Below are 14,129 nucleotides of genomic sequence, written 5' to 3'. Positions count from 1 at the left end.
AAACAAAAAAACACTTTAGGTAGCTTATATCTCTCATTTAATGAATTCTATCGTGTGGCATCACATTTTTACACCCCACAATATGTCTACTCCAATGTTGTATATATTTAAGGTACTATAGCTTAATTAGTTCGTTTGTTAGTTGATTTCAAGCATCATTAATTATATAGTTGCATGGATTAGTAACTTAAATAAGCTTAAATAAGACCGTACTCTATAACTTTTTATGGAATTCAAATTGTCACTTAGATGTGCTCCAATAGAAATAAAAATTATGAAACGTTTGCAAAATGTTTAAAACTCAATGATAAAACTATTGTTGAAGATGTTCTAATTATTCTTTTTTAACTAGAGCTTATTAATCCTTTGGGATCGATTTTTTTTTTTTTAACAAATTGTGATCAATCACTTAGTTTGTGTGTGTAGTTCTTTTCTGAAGAACTTAGTTTGTGTTTGTAGTTCTTCTTCACCATATTTTTTCCAGCGGTTAATAGAAGGAAAATATCATTATAGAAATTATTCTTTTTGAGGGAAGTACAATCTACGACTTCATGATTTGCTTATTATTGTTTTGCTTTTATTTTGTTGATATGAATTATGTTGCTTATTGTGTTGATAATTGTTTTTGCGTGTCAATGGATAGGTAAAGGTATTTTGTATTATATGTGATGTGATGCAAATATGTCTTTTATGGAAAATATATATGTCTCATTACATAATTCAATAAATTGAAGATTGTGTTTCCATACTTTTGTTCTTTTTTTAAAAGTTGTCTTTATTTTGTTTTCTTTAAATAATGTTTTTTTTTTTTTATCATGGCTTATGTTATAAGTAGAAAGTTTTCACCATCGTTACACAGTAACTAATCTCCGCCAAAGAATATATGGACCCATAAGGTAGACTATCATCTTCCAACCAAATTTTCTTCCACACAAGAGTCAGATATCACATTCATTATTGATAATAATATACATTTTTAATTATCAAAGGAAAAGTTGTATAATTTTGTTCCATTTCGATTATTTTCTTCAGAATTATGGATTCTATGTTCTCTCATTTCACTTTAAATGTGTGGTGTCGTAGGTACAATTTAACAGTAAAAAGTTGCAAAAAAAAAAATATATATATATATATATATATATATCCTTAATCAATTTAACAAACTTGTAAATATTGTTATCTTTTTTTTTTTTTTTTACAATAATAAATATCGTTATCTTTTCTAACATTATTTATACTTTACTTATATTACCCTTAATCAATTATTATCTAATTCCATCTTTTTTTCCCTCTCACTATGTGATAAATAACTACATATATTGTTGATAAATCAATAATGAGTGTTTTTGAACTTTGAAAACGACACTAATACTATCGACAAATTTTTCTTCAAATGCAACACTTAAAGAAATGAAAGGATAAAGTAATAAGGAGTTTCACTTGGGTAACATTAGCTTTTGTGACATTAGTGCATTTTAGATGAGAAAGAAAGTTAGATGAATGATTAAAATAAATTATTTAAATTAGAGAGAATAATTGATTAGGAGAGAGATATGAACAATGTCACTAAAGTCACAAAGAACTAATGTTATTATTTAAATGAGAGAGAATAATTGATTAGGAGAGAAATATGAACAATGTCACTAAAGTCACAAAGAAGTAATGTCATACAAGTAACATTTGATGGTGTCCAGGGTTCGAACTCTGAACCTTGCATATATCATGCATTGTCTTTACCAACTGAGCTCAGCTCACAGAAACAGAAAAAATTGTTGAATTCAAAACAAACTTACTATTTTTTGTTTCCTTAACAAGTGCCCTTCTTGTTAGCATAACCCATAATTAAATTATTTAAAAACTAATATTTAATCATATAAATATATTCAAATTCAATATCTTGTATAACAACAAACTCAGTTTGTAAAATCTAACTTCTTGTGTAAAAAAGTTCTTTGAAATCATATTGTTAAATTTGGGAAAGGACTCAATCCAATGATGTTTTTCAATTTAAGACATTGAATTGTTATTTCACAATTTTGTCCACCATATAGTTAAACACCGCATTCTCACAATTTCAACTATCAATGATAACATGACAATTTTTCCTGCACTAGGGCAGTGGGTGTGGAAAAATATTGTGTCTTAACCAAAGGTTCTTCCTTTGCTGACAATGTGCGTAGGCTACGTCTAGTCACTCATGATTCTCCACGATCAACATTGATGAGCTCTTTGCCATATAACGGCTCTGCATTTTCTTATACTTCAAGCTCTTATATAGTTTCTTTTTCTTCAGGTACTTTATATGGTTCTCCTTTTTATGATGGTGATGGTTCTTTGGGTTGAGAAGCTTGAAGTTATATGTCCAATACCTTGACATTTGAAGCATTTCAGAGTCCTATGTTGGTTTTCATTTGTAGATCGAGGAGAAAGTTTATTTGAGGCAATGGTTTGCTATATTAGTGTTTTCTGGGTATGGGAGAATTTTCATTGAAGGAAAAATTCATATAAGAAGACTTCGTGGGTAAATGTTTCTCTATTTGCATGGTCATACATATAACAACTGTGTAATGATCAATATTGTTGGAGCTGAACTTGATGAGAAATATTTGTGTCATACCTCATCACCAACTTTCAAAGTTATCGCGTGTACTCTTCCACATATAAGTTCTTATGACGAATATTATGAAGTTGAAAGAAATTATCTTGATATTAGTGAGAAGACAAGATCTTTTTTGTTAGTTCTTTACTCATTTTCTCCCAAGTCTTGATCTTTACTTTTTATCCACGTGCTCGCTTCATTTTAAGTCTTTCCACCAACAAATTGAAGCATGTTTCTTTAATTTGACAATAATGATCTTGATTTTGTTTACTTTCAGTATCTCTTTATACTACTAGACTTTATCTATAATTTGGAGCCAGTCAACAAACTCATTTGCTTGTATTTTTTTTATTTTTTTTTATAAACTGATGCAAAAGCATCATACCATTAGATTAAAACAAAAAAAGAGTACAAAAAAGAAAAGGGGGACCATACCAAAACCTTTTCAAAAGGTAGAAAATCTAAAGTTGGACATACCCAACCTGTTCCTATTGTACTCTCCTCTAATGGAATCAGGTAAGCTCCCAGACCAAAACAAGTCAGAAGAAGTTAATGAAAGACCAATATTTGCAAGACTGTCGGCACAAGCATTTCCCTCTCTAAAGATGTGTGACACAAAAAAACTCATATGTCTAATCCTATACATACAGTTAAGCCACCTGTTTTTAAGGACCCAAGGAACCACAGAAGATGATTTGAAAGCTAAAGTGACCAATTGTGAATATGTTTCTAACCAAAAGTGAGAATAGCCATTGCTTGTAGCTTTCCTTCAAAATCAAGAATACCTACCTTCATGTTATTGTCTTAGAATGATTTTTTTTTTGTGGACGACGACTTCTCAACGACGATGATTTACTACTGGATTTGTCGGTATTTCTACCATTTAAATATCTCTTAGAGTTTGTTAATTTTTTCTTCTTTGAGACATCTTTTTAGAAGATGAAATGAGAATAAGTACTGTATTACGAGATTAATTATTGCAGATACTAGATTGTAAATGATGCACCGAGTAAATATTCAGAAAAGGGTTCACATTCACAATACTGCAACTACTTTTCAGTAAGTAGAATAATTATTTTCTAATATGGAATCAAATTAAATCGAAGACATAACATAACAAGAAGTTTCTATGAAAACAGTGCAAAAAAGTGTTTTCTTGAAAAATTATGTTTGTTATACTAGGGGTAAATTTGTAATTTAGAAAATATATGAGCCAATTTGTAATTTCCATAAAGTTTATGGAAAAACTGTGATTGTTCAAAAAACTGAGGCAACTTTATAATTATGTGCCAATTTTGTAATTTAAGAAAGTTTAGGCCATTTCCAAAAGATGAGTGTTAATTTGCAATTTCATGGAAATTTTGATGATTGAGTGACTAATCTGGCAGTATGAACACGTGACACAAAATAAACGGCTGATGTGTCGTTGCTAGACATGTTAGAGGTGATGTGGTAATGTTGACGCGTGATCAATAGTGGGTGGTTGGATGTAACACATGGCAGACGACTGACCAATTGTTTTCAACCTTTGGATTTCTGGCGACACTCGTGGCGGCACATGGAAGCTTTTTTGATGGCCAAAACCTTCGGTCCAAGGCTTTTGGGTTTTTCGGACACTGCAAAGTGGAGTTTTTAGAATGGCATGGCAGCTCACTTGCACCAAGAACATCCTTAAAAAACTTAAATTTTCTGTTAATTCTCTCATTCAAACTCAACTCCGAATTTTGAACCGGCTCTAATGCTAGAATTGCTCATAAGTCAAAAGAGAATCCACTCTCTAACTCTCAAACGAGAATCTCACAGTTTATTATTAATACATCAATAAAAACACAATCTAATAAAATGGAAATTGTCAAACATAACGGCTTCATTGGCTTAAAGTCAATAATTGGGTGGTGGCAATTTACAGACTTTAGGATTGAACTTAATCTGTATCGTTCAAACATATATGTCTAATCTTAATGTTTTTTTGAAGCTTTTTATTGAATGATTCAAGTATTTTAAGAAAAATAAGAACCGGCTTGTAAGGCCTAACTTTAAATATTAATTGTGAAGAGCAGAATGTTTTCCAATTTACGTCTGAAAAGTGTACTTCTATCGACTTATTGCAATTTGAAAATTGTCTCAGAATAGCAGCATTGCTATGTATAGGTTTTGACTTAGATATTGTCCTTTCATTAGTGCTTACTATAATGACTCATTTGCAAGGATTGTGTTTCTAAGTATTTTCCTAACTCCTATGTTCCTTGTAATTAATAGGAATTGGTGTCACAAATGATAGAATTAAGTCGCACGCAGTGGCTGCAGTCTAGGATTGAATTGAGTCGCACGCAGGATGAAGAAGTCGGAGATGCAACAACATCTATCATTATTCTTGGCATGTTTTTAGCATATGTAGATGCTTCCTTTTATAACTAGTAAATTATCATCTCATGACTCATGCTCTACTTCATGTGAAACTATTCTGAAAATCTTCTTTTTGATATTATAACTATTAAAGTGAAACTCCAAGGGTGAAATGCAGGAGATATTATTATTACTTCATGTTAACTCTTTTGAGATAATCTTAATGTGGATTAAAATGCAGTAGATAGCAATATCAATACTACATTATCTGAATGAGCACCCAGGTGACATATTTCATACTGTATTTTTGGATCATGTTAAAAGGTCAATTGTGAAATAGTTGTCCTAAGGGTACGGCACCAAGACATAAACATAATAATTGTGTCCTAAATTTCATTCTTATACAAATAATAATATTGATGGGTTTTAATATTTGCATTATCATGTGCAATGCCCCTTTTTTCAGGTAAGTAATATTTGCCACTGCTAGTGCTACCACTCACATCACATATTAGCAGTCAATATCTCTCCCTAAGCATGCGACAATTCAATATTAGAATGTAATTCAGATATGACAACTTGCCTTGTCATGTTCTGTTTATTATGGACAATAATAATGTATTTTTTTCTTCTTGTCTCTTTTGAACATTAGAACTCGTTCATCATTCATTACCTAACTAAACAAATATCTAGATACTAGATTTTCCTTTTCGAATATGCATGGGTTGACAAAAAGGCTTACTATGATTTTTAAGGCTATGACAAAAAATAACATAGACAGTTTATAATTGATGAGCTTATAGCAAATAATTCATTGTTTGGTAAAATTCGTGGTCAGACGAACTTATAAATATGAAATGAAATAATAATTTTTTTTCATGCATGTAAGATGATAAAGGTAAAATTGAAAGAATAAAAATGATAAGCTATAAGTTAATTGAATTTACTTATAAAAATAAGTTATACACCAGTAAAAATAAGTTATAAACTTAGAGAAAAAAATGTTACTAAACAAATCTTTTTTTTTATCATTCGAGCTTGTAAGCTATAAGTTTAAAATATGACATTCTCAAATATAGTCTAAATAAGAACATTTCAAAAGAATGAAGAACAACTATTTTCATTTATTTCAATGGAATCATTCAACTTTTTTTTTTCTTTCTTATTTCTAAAAACAACAATAATGATATTTTCCCTCAAAATAATAATAATAATAATAATGATATTTAAGCACCTCAACTTTTACTACACTCATTCAACACCTCATTTTTTTCTCTATCTCTCTCTCTTCCTATTAGATCATCAACTTATCACATCGCTCTGTCTTATCTTTATCTCTCTCATGATGTATCTTTATCTCTCTTATGGTGTATACACCTCAGGAGTGTCTAACAAATATTTTCCCATCTTTCTTTAAAAAAAAAAAACAAATATTTTTCTTGTAAAATGACTGACAACTTGTAATTTCATAAACATTTTATTATATTTTAAATTTCAAATACAATGTTGTTAGCTCCCTACTATTTTTGAGACAAACTTGATGGTTTTCCTTTCTCTTTATGAAGTATTATTATTTGTAATGTAAGTCCATGTGATGCAAGAGCACACGTATTTCACCTCTGATTTGTGGACAACTATAAATTGAAGTAAAAGATATAGCACAATTAGTGAAAACCACAAATCTTGATTAAACTATGATCATATTTGAAAAGACAGCAACGGTTTATTGGGAAAGAAAAAAAAAACTATCATCAAAGTAAAAAGAACTTTACAAGCAGTATAACTTAGTATGAAAAGTGAAAACTTTTAGAGAAACTCAGTTATAGCCATCAAAGAGAGATTTCCTCATCTCATCCACAGTGGCACTAGGCTTGGCTTCCCTCAGCTTGAAAACACTCTCAATCACTGAGAGTTCTGTTGCTGTAGTGTCTGAACCACAAAATGCTGTCCAATCATTTACTGTCATGCCAGCTGCTATTACTTCGCTACCACGGTTCACAGTTCCGGCAACCAAAGGAACTTGAAGAAGTGTAGATAGTTCATCCAAGTCTTCAATGGAAGTATGAGGGTGAACCTGGATTCAGTGATTGGTCAAAAGATATAAAAGATTTATTAAAATTGAAACATTCAAGAGGACATATGTCTTGCACTTACCAAACCACCTTTGTTCGAAAAAGCACAGTAACTTCCCACAAGAATATTACCAGCAACTGTCTGCCTAAATACTTCTACTCCAAGAACATCTGCAACCACCTCCTCAGTTTCCTGAACAACAATTTCATAGTAAATACTTGACCAAGAGAAGAACAATTAAAAAAACCAGAAGATAATGGATATGTGACTGTTAGACCACTTCTTTATTCAGCATTGTTTAACATGAAAATACGAGTTTATCTCTAAACCAATTCTCAACCCTAACTAAGTTTAAGAGATTAGCACACAAAAAGCTATAATCTATAATAACACAATACCTTGTCGAGATCGGTGTGCGTGAGGGCCACATGGTCATTACATGCAATACAATTTCCCAGAGCAGATAATCTTTCTTCTATGCGCTGAACACAAACTCGATCAGGTAGACTGTTTTTCAAATGTTGAAGTTCTTCAACAATAGCCATGAAAAAAATATCAATTTCCTTAAGTCAGTCTAACATCATAACAAGTGCTTATTTTTTTCACCAGAAAAGATAGAACAGTAGATATGCCAATATGTCATATATGAGGAAAGAAATGCTAAATGATCCTAGACTTAAGATCCCCTTTCTTTCACCAAAAAAAGTCCTAGACTTAGTACTTTTGTACTAAATGAGACAAGTAAACATTAAACAAATCAAACCTCAGCCAGCACCTAGGGTGTTGATTGATAAAAGATTCTAGGTGCTTTAATCAAATTGCAGGGTACCATGTTTACACTTTAACAAATAAACTGCTACTACTATACATTAGCCACAGAAGGTTCTCATCATACAACAGAATAGACCTGCAATGGGTTCAACCTTCCCTAGACTCTGCCATATAAGCTTTGTAGCACTATTCATTAAGCAATTCATCATTAACAGTCGTTGATATCATCATTCAAAAGCAAAGCAACGTTCTGAGAGCTCATTTGAATGCATGAATAGTTTTTAATGCAGAAATGAGAACTACAGGTTATAGGTTCCCATGTAGCTCCAAAATTTACACCACTTAAAATTACATTTCATATTGTAGGAGGTGAGGACGCAAATGATGAAAAGGATCACATCAGCTATAAAATAAAGTATTACAAGAGATCTTTTTAACAAATTAAAAGTCCGATCATTTTGCTAAAATAAACTATGAAAACTAAGAATCTACAAGACCGTGATATTCATATCCCAAAATCAGAGTCTAAAAGACTACTCCCTCTAGCCTTAATTATAAGCAAAAGTAGGTCAAAAAAAGTTGATGTATTTGGTCGAAAATTACATCAACTTTCTTTGACCTACTTTTGCTTATAATTAAGGCCAGATGGAGTAACTTTTAATCACTCTCACCTCCACTACAAAACATGAATATATTTAAGATGGCACATGAATGAGAAATCATTAATGAACAGAACCTCGAAGTAACTAATTTTTTCAGTTTTTCCTTTCTTCGTTAAAAAAGACACAAAACTCTTTTATATAGATGTTCCACGATATACAATGACAGAAAGTTGAGGTTAGATTAGTTTGACAACGCTATTTAACACAACAGTTGGGGGAGTATACGCATGACATAAAATAGCATTAAACAATGCTACAGATAATAACATAATAATAGGAATCACCTTGGTCTGTGGTGGTATGGGGCAATAGAAGCCCATTCTTATTTCCTGCAAACCAATAGTAAGTATGTTCATAAACTTAAATCTAATAAATCATAAAACAATACGAGGAAACCAAGGAAAAAATAATTTACCAATACAAAGGCGACCAACAATACGAGTACCACCAATGGAAGTTTTAATCACAGGGATAACATCTGATAACTCAGCCTCAAATGCACTGTATCAAACAACACAATAATTCATTCATCAAGATAGTTGCAGTGGAAATATATTCGAAAATATAGTTTCAGTAAGCTAAAGTGAATGAAAACCTGTAGAAATTTTCAGAACCTCCAATGGCAACCAAACAATAGGCATTGGTAAGTTTTGAGAAGACTCCAACTTCACAAGAATTCTCAAACTGAAGTCCTGGACAAAACCAATTATCGCGAGTCAAAATCAATCCCTTCCACGAAAGATCACATAGCAATATACTAATTTTTAAATAACAACCGATATGAACGAATTCCTAATTAAGCGCTGATAACATAAGCGCTTATATATAAAGCTATTTCTATAGCAAAGGATAAAAATACAATAATGTCAAAGTGTTTTCATAAGTAATTATGGAGAGCTTATGGAAACAATGCAAAAACAATTTATGGACATGTCGTAACTCATAAGTTGTTTCCAAAAACTCTATCAAAGAGTATCACAAGTGCTTATGTCACTAGATAAATTCAAATAAACCGGTCCAAACAGGTACTAAACATAATGGAGAAAATAAATGTCTGATCACTTACTAGTTGCCATGACAGAGAGGGAGGACAGACAGAAATGTTTGATCCAAGAAACCAACTTAATATCTGCAAGGATACATATGAAAACAAAAAAATAACCTAAATGTTAATAATATTTATATTGATTAATAAGTAAAAGAAAGCAATTCTTGAAACTAAGCATAATTCATAAACATGCAGAAAATGGTTGTGTCGGTTACCAAGAGAGAGGAGCAAAGAGGAAGCGGTGAATGGAATGGAGGGATGCAACGAGTAAACAGTACACTACAAAAGTGTAGGCAACCGATACAATTTTTTTGTCTTTCAATTTTTGTAATTTAAAAAAACTTTGAATATAATAAAGAATTTACTTAATATAGTCAGTCAAGGCACAACTATTTTACACTAACATAGCATGCAAATTAAACTCTATAACAAGACATGTATAAATATTTTTTATTTATGAAAAAGCTTAAAATCTTAGGCGAGTTGAGGAGGATTCACGGGATTCAAGAAAAATATAAGGTTCCGAAAACGCTAACAAATATATTTACATATTAGACTCTCGCATCAAGAATGAGAAAAATATATTTATACATTACATGTGTAAATGTTACACTCTCATATCAACAATGAAAATTTTATTTTTATTTTCCCTTCTCCTTTTTCTTTGCCTTTTGGAATATAGGTTTGGGCAAAATGCGAGAAAAAATTAACAATTAAGTTAAGTAATGTGCATGTATCATTTTCAAATTTGGAAGCATATTTACTTATGTGGTGATTGCATATTGCTTGCTTGATGACATTGGATTGATGAGTCCTCTAGATTAATAAGACCAACATTGTTCTAATGATAAAGTGTGACAATACATTGTTCATGACGGATTTAGATTCATATTTTGTTTTGAAATGTGATCTATAAGACTTTCTTTCTTATCTTAAGGATTGTTATGTGTAAGCAGATCAATTCTTGGAGTGGAAAATTTTGTCAAATGGATGGTAGAGAGGTACTTCAAAAATTTAGTTGTGCAAGTTATTCTAATATACTGCAAGAGCTCTTTTCTTATCCCATCTTCCTTGTATGGATGAGCTCTGCTAGATTGAAGCCTCTATTTTTATGGGGTTCAAGAGGTATCCATTTGGAATTTAAGAAACCAATGAGGTTAAAAGTAACTCTCTAAATTATAACTGAAGAAAGAGAGGTGGTATGGACTATCACCACTTAGAAGGGTTCAATCTAACCATTATAAGAAAACAAACCATCTGTATGAAAAAATAACCTGTGTCCATCAAAAAACAATTCATATATGAGATTCAGTTTTGCTTTTAAATAAACTAATTATAAGTCGCGTAACGCCTCAAATCTTGCAAACTGTACAAAGTTGTTCACTTTTAATCTACTGAATTGAGTGATAATGGAAAAATTATTTATAATAGGATATGTAAATTAGCTCATTATTGAGGCTGGGCCTCAGCTTGAAAACAGTGTCAATCACAGAGAGCTCTGTTGCTGTAGTGTCTGAGCCACAAAATGCCGTCCAATCATTTACTACCATGCCAGATGCTATTACTTCACTACCGCGATTGACAGTCCCTGCAACCAACGGAATTTGAAGAAGTGTAGAGAGTTCATCCAAGTCTTCAACAGAAGTATGAGGGTGGACCTGCATTCAGTGTATATGATCAAAAGATAGAACATTTATTCAAGTTGAAACATTCAAAAGGACATGTCTTGCACCTACCAAACCACCTCTGTTGGACAGAGCACAGTAACTGCCAGAAAGAATATTACCACCAACTGTCTGCCTGAAAACTTCAACTCCAAGAACATCAGCAATCAGCTCCTCAGTTTCCTGAACAACAATTTCACAATAAATACTAGACCAACATTAGAACAATTCTTACATTTAAGACAGCGTGCTAATAATTTCCATGATCATAACCTAATTTAAGTGAGCAGATTTACAGTGACAAGTACTGAGCATCTGATTGTACACCTCTATTCAGCAACGATGTTAATTTAACATGGAAATACAAGTCTATCACCAAGTTAATTTCAAATATGACATAAGTATGAGACATTATTACCACAAAAAAGGCTATTATCTATAACAAGGCAATACCTTGTCGAGATCAGCGTGTGCAAGGGCAACATGGTCATTGCATGCTATACAATTTCCCAGAGCAGACAATTTTTCTTCTATACGCTGAACAAGTACATGATCAGGTAGACTGTTTCTCAAATGTTGAAGCTCTTCAGCAATAACCATGACAAAAGTTCCATAAGTCAGTACAATATCGGAAAATTCAGAACTGGTGTTGAGCTTTATTATGCCACAAGGAAAGATGAAAAACAGGTAATGTCATAAAAGAGGGGGGGTACAAATTAATCCTAAACAGCCTATACTTTAAGGAGACAAACATGTACTACAAATAAAAACAAACATAATAACATTGTAACAGGAATCACCTTGGTCTGTGGTGGTATGGGGCAACAAAAGCCCATTCTTGTTTCCTGTAAACCAGCAGTAGAAGAAAGGTGTGCAAATTAGGCGATAGGTCTAAAACTAATACATGATAAATCAATAAAAAGAAATACTGATTTAACGGTCTTTAATTAAAGGAGGAAAACATGTAGCTGATAAAGAAAGAGTGTGGCTGTGGAGCCATCTCTCTTAACAAAGGAAAATACTTTACCAACAGAAAGAAGACCAACAAGGCGAGTGCTAGCAATGGATGTTTTGACCACAGGGATAATATCTGCTAGTTCAGCCTCAAATGCACTATATCAAAGAACAAATTAATTTATTCATCTGGATAACAGTCATTGCAATTTCAATCCATTTAAAACCAAGAATAAATAGTAAATAAGTTAAATGTAATTGGGAATATATTTCCACTAGTTTGAAAAGAATGAAAACCTGTAGAAATTTGCAGAACCTCCAATAGCAGTCAAACAATACGCATTGGTAAGTTTTGAGAAAGCTCCAATTTCACAAGAATTCTCATATTGAAGCCCTGTGATAAAACAACATTCATTTTCCACAAAAGAATTATATCAATTAGCAATATGTTAGTATTAATAGTCAAATAATGACCGATGTGAGGAAAAATGTAAATGTCTCATCACTTACTAGTTGCCATGAGAGAAATCTTTGACCTAATAAACCAAGTTTATATCTGCAGCATTTGATACATAATTAGCTAAAGAAACCATTATTCACAGTTTCACATGTTAACAAAGATAACAAAAAAGCACCTAAGACCTATGAAAATAACACATTAAAAAGTTGAGTAAATGAGCATTTCTTAACTCAAAATTGTAAAGTTTTGAGTAATTGAGTCTCACAAATTAGTCTCTCTATCAAAATATCTTTTCATAAACATCCATTAAAATCGATGAAAGACATATATATTAACTTGAACAGTCTCCTACTACATCAAAACAAGCATAAAACCTTTAATTGCGGCGCTAAATTTAAAAAATGACTTAGTTAACAATGTCGTAATCGATAAACTCAGTCTGAAACCGAGAGGCAGACAGGCAAGGGGAGAGGTCCGCCGGAAAAGGCGGCGGCGGGTGGCTGCGTTTGGCGGCGGCGGTGGGTCCAGCTTCTTAGCTAGGGCACAGAGGTTTAATAAATTAGACATGGTATAAAAATTACAGCCAATAGAAAACGTACCTTAACTTTACGGTGATGACTATAACGGTGAAAAGTAGTAAAACGAGCTCATAGAACTTCCTTTTTAAATAAGCTGGTTTCTAGGTTTTATGGGCTAGGCAATAAAATGGATTATCAGAATTATTTCTTTTGGAAATTAAACAAGAAAAGTAGTTTGATTTGCTAAAAAAAAAACGTATTTTTTACTATTTTTTGTTTATAAGTTGCAATCAATTTTCTAATTTTCTCTTTTATATATTGGAGAAAAAATCATTTATTTTTATCACTTTTGTTTCTTAATTTAGCATCATGTTTTTAACAATTAGTCAATTGGTAACTCATAGAGTTTTTATTTTGGATGTCTTATTCATTTATTATAGATTTTTAATTGATGTAATTTTATATTTGAACGATAATTTTCATATTTTTAATGGAGTTATTAGTTATATATTTAACTTTCGTTAAATTGACTTTAAATTTATATATGTGAAGTTTTTAATTAATAATTTAAATAGAAGAAAACATTGGAGATCAATCCATCGGTCCACCATAAAACATGTGGATATGAGATTTTCAACCCTACATCTTTAGCCGTCCCCAAACATAAATTAATTTTGGCATACATGCATCTTTCCAGCAAGATGTAAAATTGTGTGGCTCACAAAGATACAAAAGAATAAAGCTGAAACAAAAGGTTACAGGTTAGAGATTCACAAGATTTGCCAGTAGCTTAATATCTTTGCTCATGGATTTGATATCCTAACTCAGATTCAAGAATCAAGATGCTGAGAAACTATTATTAAATCCATATGCATGCATACTCCATTACAAAGGCAGTACAAGTTTGTACGTGGAAGTTGGAAGATGCTATATTATGGATTCAATTATGATACTTGTATATGGATTGATTTTCTTTAACAACTTTAGCTAAACATTTTAATTTTATTCATCTTAGAGAAGGTCCACTACTAACC

General features: G+C 31.7%; 2 protein-coding genes across 3 annotated transcripts; both read right to left on the bottom strand.

Annotated features, from left to right (window-relative positions):
• Positions 1-6,609: 6,609 nt before the first annotated feature.
• LOC112417130 (eukaryotic translation initiation factor 6-2) lies at positions 6,610-9,786 on the bottom strand. Its single transcript, XM_024772158.2, has 8 exons — positions 9,715-9,786; positions 9,518-9,580; positions 9,047-9,143; positions 8,867-8,952; positions 8,736-8,780; positions 7,417-7,547; positions 7,100-7,210; positions 6,610-7,019 (listed from the first exon to the last, which is right to left on the bottom strand). Exons 2-8 carry the CDS (start codon positions 9,525-9,527, stop codon positions 6,762-6,764), a joined length of 738 nt encoding a protein of 245 aa, XP_024627926.2. The 5' UTR covers positions 9,528-9,580; positions 9,715-9,786; the 3' UTR covers positions 6,610-6,761.
• Positions 9,787-10,761: 975 nt separating this feature from the next.
• On the bottom strand, positions 10,762-13,259 carry LOC25484520 (eukaryotic translation initiation factor 6-2). Of its 2 annotated transcripts, none has more exons than XM_024773663.2 (8): positions 13,177-13,259; positions 12,628-12,673; positions 12,415-12,511; positions 12,191-12,276; positions 11,964-12,008; positions 11,617-11,747; positions 11,236-11,346; positions 10,762-11,157 (listed from the first exon to the last, which is right to left on the bottom strand). In XM_024773663.2, exons 2-8 carry the CDS (start codon positions 12,635-12,637, stop codon positions 10,918-10,920), a joined length of 720 nt encoding a protein of 239 aa, XP_024629431.1. In that variant the 5' UTR covers positions 12,638-12,673; positions 13,177-13,259; the 3' UTR covers positions 10,762-10,917. The 2 variants fall into 2 exon arrangements, with proteins under 2 accessions (XP_024629431.1, XP_024629441.1); XM_024773673.2 differs by lacking the exon at positions 13,177-13,259 and adding an exon at positions 12,952-13,132.
• Positions 13,260-14,129: the final 870 nt, after the last annotated feature.

Source organism: Medicago truncatula, chromosome 1 (assembly GCF_003473485.1).
Source record: "Medicago truncatula cultivar Jemalong A17 chromosome 1, MtrunA17r5.0-ANR, whole genome shotgun sequence".
Taxonomy (NCBI): Eukaryota; Viridiplantae; Streptophyta; class Magnoliopsida; order Fabales; family Fabaceae; genus Medicago; species Medicago truncatula.
The sequence above is the reverse complement of the archived record's forward strand: the minus strand, read 5'-3'. Positions and strand labels throughout refer to the sequence as shown.

Excerpts from the sequence above, each read along its gene's own strand:
- LOC25484520 (XM_024773663.2), bottom strand. Across the intron at positions 12,277-12,414 it reads GGTTCTGCAAATTTCTACAG|TGCATTTGAGGCTGAACTAG; the intron begins GTTTTCATTCTT and ends TCTTTGATATAG. Across the intron at positions 12,009-12,190 it reads TGTTGGTCTTCTTTCTGTTG|GAAACAAGAATGGGCTTTTG; the intron begins GTAAAGTATTTT and ends GCTGGTTTACAG.
- LOC112417130 (XM_024772158.2), bottom strand. Across the intron at positions 7,548-8,735 it reads CCATACCACCACAGACCAAG|AACTTCAACATTTGAAAAAC; the intron begins GTGATTCCTATT and ends CTATTGTTGAAG. Across the intron at positions 7,020-7,099 it reads TTTCGAACAAAGGTGGTTTG|GTTCACCCTCATACTTCCAT; the intron begins GTAAGTGCAAGA and ends CACTGAATCCAG.